This window comes from Suillus paluster, assembly GCF_016628075.1.
Source record: "Suillus paluster strain FC165 chromosome Unknown EDB91scaffold_120, whole genome shotgun sequence".
NCBI lineage: Eukaryota > Fungi > Basidiomycota > Agaricomycetes > Boletales > Suillaceae > Suillus > Suillus paluster.
The window spans coordinates 41,836-47,835 of record NW_024537680.1 but is presented as its reverse complement, the minus strand read 5'-3'; the positions used below and the strand labels follow the sequence as shown (position 1 = coordinate 47,835).

Here is a 6,000-nt window from a genome sequence, read left to right as displayed (position 1 = left end):
TACTACATCTTTTTTTGCTGCGGTCGATTCATCTGTCATGCATGAGAATGAAATTCCTACCAGACGTTCAGGTTGTCCAGGTTGCTTCCAGGACGTTCAGGTGGTGACCAGGTGTTGACAGGCCTTTGCACATTTGCTGATGTTGCTGATCACTGATGTCTGATGGTGCGCCGACAGAATGTGACATTGTCAAGAGACCCTGGATGAACTACGCTCCGTGGGCTGGACAAATGGAGCGGAGGCACTGTTGATGTTCATTGAAGTGTGAGATGGCAGGCTTTTTCAATAATCACATCAAAGGGGGAGTCAGTCAATGCAGAGGCTCTAGATGGAAATACAGTTAATGCATCTGTTAGTCGTGAAATTGCATAGCACTGTTCGTGATTTCGCCCCCTTTATGCTAATGCAACAATGCTCCTCATACGAAAATACTCACTCCGATCTATCACAGCAGGAACAGTTATCACCCCTATGATGCTCACTTTGGCAATAAGAACACTGGATTTTGGTATATCTAGGACGAATCTCATCGCCATACATTGACCAAGTTCGCTGCTTCCTCATACCCATCCTCTGACAATATGCCCATAGTCTCAAATGATCCCAGTTGGTGGCCATTCATCAATGTGACTAGGATTGGCAGCTATTTTGTAGGTACGTGGAGCCTGTCGGATGATGATGGTGAGATGTCATTTTAACCTTGGCTGCATTTCGCAGTTGCTGCCTCTGCTGGGGTGATGTATGATTGGGGTAAGCAAGATAAGTATCCAGGAACCGCTGATATCCTTATGGTAGTATTTCCAGCATTGACATTTGGGCAAGAGGTAGGTTGATGCCATTACCGGAGCAGCCATATTGCTGAGACAGGTTTTACAGGTCGAACTGATCTGGGTGAGCACAGTCCCACGTCAGAACAACAACATTAACTTCGAATAATTGGCGACAGAGGCAACGCTGGTCCCTCATGACTTTTCTCTATATTAGTGTATGTAGCTTGCATTATAAAAATGATTGGCAAGTCGTGTTGATTCAAAAGCATCCCAGGTGCGCTATCTTGGAATGTTATTTATTGTGTATGTTTGGAGAAATAAGCAATTGGTGTTGTGCTAATCAGTCATCTCTCACAATCAGGACCCAGATGCTGCATATGTCTCATATTCACCATGTTTGTTTTTTTCTGACTGGCGGCATACAGTCAGTGTTCCGACAATCCCAGTTACAGATTTAGTGAGTATTTTGCACTAATACCTGCCATTCCTGTCTAATCAACTACACTCCTATGTAGGGGTGAGTGAGATTCTTGACCAGCTTGTTTGTTCAATATATTCACTACCATAGATGTGAGTTTGTTTCGAGTGTGATCCTGCGGCGAGGCTGTGACTGATCACTAACTGGGCTTGTAATTGTTAGGCCTTATCATGGACTTCATGGCAGATTGGACGAATATTACCATAAATGTAATACTGGGCGGTGAGCGAACCAGCTGTAATACCTCAATGATACTGACTTGACCGAGACAAGTCATCATGATCACTCGGTTACATGCCATGTACCAGCAATCCAGAAAGGTCCTGATACTTCTCGGTGTCATCTTCCTGATTGTCAATATCACGAGCATAGCGATCCAAATATTAGCAGACCACACTATGTTGGGGGGTAAGCTTCGATTGAAAGACTTCAATGCATGAGGCTCATTGAATATCAGAGGAGCTCATTCTCTCCGGCACCTATCAGTGCATTATTAACTATGAGTCAGATGTCGCGCGTCTGACGTCCATGACTTGGATACTGGGCACTGTATGGGAGGTCCTTGCACTGTGTCTCGCTGTCTGGATTGCTGTAAAACATTTTAGAGAACTGCGACAACAATTGACAGGAGGGATTCTCGGAGACTGTTTCACGGTGTTGATGAAATCTCATGTGGGCTACTTTGCGAGGTGAGCCCATAATATGAATGACATTCTCTTCTACTGCTGACGTTCAGAACGTGCTAGCTTTGTTGCTGTTTCTTGCTTCGAGATCGGTTATGAGTTGTCGACGATGCCAGCGGTATGTCAATATGTCACTGACCTCTGCATGCGAGCGCAGTTCATCATTTTTATAGGACCCATATTCCCTGAAAGTCCAGATTTATGTTGGGTTCATTCTAATATTCGAGGTTGTGCAGTTATTTGTGCTGGGACCACATCTCATCCTTGCCGTTCGAGAATATCACGCTAAGCTCGTGGACGACTCAGATGCAGCAACTGCCATGACTTCAATTGCCTTCCAGGAGCGTGTACATGTGTCAACTAGCAGTAGTGTGTAGCACGGGAAATGCTCGATGTCACTGTAAGGATTGCATATCCTCTATGCACCAATCACGCTTCAAAACGAAGACGACGTGCCTCTGTTACTCTTCGCATCCGAGTCACGCAGATACAGTCTTTTCCATTTTCATTTCCTTTTACGATCTTACCTTGTGCTCAGACTCCATGATCCCATATGCTGATTTCCCACTCCAAGCACGACTGAAAAGCCTCACAGAAAGTCTCTGTCTCAAACGTTTTCCTACTTGTCTCAATTACCTTTGCACTTGTCTCTTATCTACTTCGTCCCCGCCGAACTCATACCTATGTGAACCAGTTATTTGGTGTCCTCAAGTATTATTGTTCGGATCAGTTCTAGGTCCAACTTTTACGTTACCATGTAGGAGTCTGACTACAGTGCTTAATAATTGTCGCATGATGTCAAGTACACAGGGTGTTCCATTGTGCAGAGGTCATCGATCTAACACAGGCCTATGCGTGATTCAATCATCGAACAAGCCCGCAGTCTGAATTTCAATGATTACCAGCAGTGCCTCCGTCTTGCTTGCCCAGCCCGTGAAGCATAATAACTCATCGAAGGTCTCTTAACCTCGACAATGTTGCATTCTAATAGATCACTCGCATGTGCTATCCTGATATCAATTAAAGGCAATGACTCAGGATGTATCAGGATGTGAAAATCGATGGACCACCCCTACATCAACTGCGCGTTTTGTAATGTTGCAAGAAGCCAGATGATGATCGATCCCTGAACCAAGGACATGAGATGATAAAGGCGGCACAGTGGATTCAGCATCAAGGGTTGTGTGGTATATATGCGACATAACCCCTAGATGACAACAGAGATTAGGGCACATGGGGGAAAAGAATATTTTTATGTGCCTGTGCAAGGCTCCATGGCCAATCAGGAAGCCCGACTTTTTCTTCAAATAGTACAGGCTCATTCATAAAACATCGACGGTCATACTTACGATGAACCCTTGGGAGCGCCTTGTCCAAAATGTCCAGATGGTACATTCTGTTAGCATGGCGTCAGGCCTTCCAGCATACGCCCCTCGACGCTCAATCCAATGCACAATTTTCCTCCTTCCAAGACCTCGAGTTCAGTAGCCTCATGCGCACCTCCTTGCTCTGCTTCTGACTGGGTGATAGCGAAAAATATGATAAGGGCAATGCGACTCCGATGAAAGCTGTGCAAAACGCGCTGGATTAAATCCAGGGATTTATTCCCACTACATAAGAAATGGATTTATATTAATCCAAGCATCAGATACTGAACGTATCTCTGGAAGGTGCTTCAGTACTATTCTGTTGCTCTTCAGCTGCACCTTTAATACATCTTTCAAATTTAAACCATATACTCTGCGCAGCCTCTGGAACTTACTTCATATTATGCATCACATCAAGCCACATATGTACGAGCGTCGTGCAGGCATCTTCACCTGGGCCAAACAGTGCAGTCATGCTTGCGTCTAGGAGAGGATGCGCTAGCGACGTCAGACAGCACTGATAAGGACAGTGGTTTTCAAGTGGAAATGTGATGAGTGCGAGCGTGAGCTGTAGGAGGTTAGCACTGTGATCGCCGACCAGCATTCAGACATAGATTCTGATCAAACCTTGTAGACTACACCCTGGGTTCTACTATTAGTGGACACAACCATCCAAGGCTGTGATATGTACCTGGTTTTCCAAGGCAATTGTCATCTGGTTCTGTCTCCAGGTTCGTCGATGGTAGCGTGGGTATCATGAAGCCAGTCAACAGTCGTTGGGCCATTGAACATTAACACCACCTCGGTTTGTCTACTGTTTAGATTACTCCTGGGCGAGAAATCTCGACTTGTAGGCTTTTGAATTACTTGAAAGTTGATTGGTTTGCTATGTATCAGTGGTATGCCAATCAGGGCGAATGGTGGGTTGGGATGGTGGGCCCCTGGTGAGAGAAAAAATGTATGTAAGCGACGAACCAGGAATCTTGAATGTTAGAGAATGCAGTGAGACGGAGACTACTATCGGTTGAGAAGGAAGAGAAATAAGTACTTGCATGGTATGCATGTACTACATCTCTCGCTTCCTCATCGAAGCCCAGAGGCTGCACTAGCTAGGTCACTGTGGAATGTGGTGGTGGTCAAGCAGGACATCAACGTATTCAGCCTGCAGTCAGTGTGTAGCGAGCTGGTCATGAGATACAGTGCTTGGACAATGCATCAACCTTGCGGGTCATGGACCGGTCATGATTGGTTCAGGTCAAGAAGGTGTGGCAAGTGCTGAGTGCACCAGGCTCAGCGTTCAGCACAGCTTGACACCTGCCTCACCGTTCTTTCAATTTGGCGCTCATGATACTCCTCCAAGCCACTACCCTCCAAACTATCAGAGAATCAAATGAGGGATGTGAGGACAACATTCGTCGAGTGTACAGTGTGATTTTCCCGACAGGCAGGCAGGCAATTCCGTCGTATGTTGTCAACATGCTCCGTTCTATCCGGCTCTTAATGAACATGACACAAAGCTCGAAGGGACACAAGCCCATTTAACATTTTTGAAATAGCACGAACTTTCCCCAGACTTACGTAATGCTTGTGAATTTCTTGATATTGATAATGGCACATGAAGATATCCAAGAAAAGGCTGACCAAGAGATTACGAGCAAAACTACTGCGATGTCATATGTTGATGTGATAATAAGGGAAGTTCATTGCTTTAATGATTAATCCCGTGACACCCATGATACTAAGGTCACCCGTCAAGACCGACTCGTACAAAGGCTATCATAATCCACAGGATATCTGAGTGACGTTCAACATCTGGTAGTTCAACTACTATGTAGGCTCGGAGAGGATGTAATAGTGATGTCCAGGACCATTTTTGATTCAGGGCGATGACTCATGACACCAACACAAGCGTCATTTACCCTTGGAGCACACAAGCAGCACAAAGGACCCCCAATATTTCACGTGTAGATTTGGAAAGAGGTTTGTATGTCACAACATCTCATAGTTATCTCGCAATTGCTAAGCAGACGTCAAGAATATTCCATGGTTTGAATCTTGCCAATGCACAGATCTTCTTATTGTCAGCCAAGACGGAAATGAAGATGTGATCATCGAATGTTCACCAAACTTCGTGAGGTCTGCAGCCGCTTCGTACACTCATCATTATATTACTAATAGCAACATCACCAAAATTGCTCAAACTATACATGGCTAGAAATGTCAGTATCCAACAATGGCTAGGGCATCACACATGTCAGCGATGTCAGCCAAAACCCAGCCCTGTCTGACAATCCCTATGAACTCAAGTGATGATGTCAACTGAGGTTGACATCGTTGTCACAGTTTAGATATTTTGTATCACGCAGACTAATAAAGATATTGAGTGCCACTCAGACTTATTCAGACATTTTTTTCTCCTTCAGATACAGCACAATATTCATTCTCTTCCATCTAGTACAAGTTATTAGAGTGCGGACAAGGTATTGAAAGTTGACGATGAGGGATGCAGTGTGAGAATGATGGGAATGGGGAAAAAAAGCACAAATGAGAGTTCTAGATGCGAGGGTGGCAATTATTTCTTCTGCTTCTTCTTAGCAGGCTAGTATCTAATGGCAATGGCTGCCTTGCACTTGGTTGAATGCGTTGGAAGATCAGACTCATCATCTGAAGCCTTGACTGCCGGTGCCTTGGACTTGCCCTTG

At 45.0% G+C, this 6,000-nt stretch overlaps 1 protein-coding gene across 1 annotated transcript; it reads left to right on the top strand.

Annotated features, from left to right (window-relative positions):
• Nucleotides 1-581: 581 nt before the first annotated feature.
• EDB91DRAFT_1267575 (uncharacterized protein) lies at nt 582-2,429 on the top strand (the record flags this gene model as incomplete). Its single annotated transcript, XM_041324520.1, has 13 exons — nt 582-606; nt 655-681; nt 718-824; nt 877-891; nt 1,132-1,165; nt 1,196-1,227; nt 1,286-1,287; nt 1,339-1,340; nt 1,411-1,470; nt 1,522-1,656; nt 1,757-1,937; nt 1,995-2,049; nt 2,105-2,429. 13 exons carry the CDS (start codon nt 582-584, stop codon nt 2,306-2,308), a joined length of 879 nt encoding a protein of 292 aa, XP_041170791.1. The 3' UTR covers nt 2,309-2,429.
• Between the last annotated feature and the right edge of the window lie 3,571 nt (nt 2,430-6,000).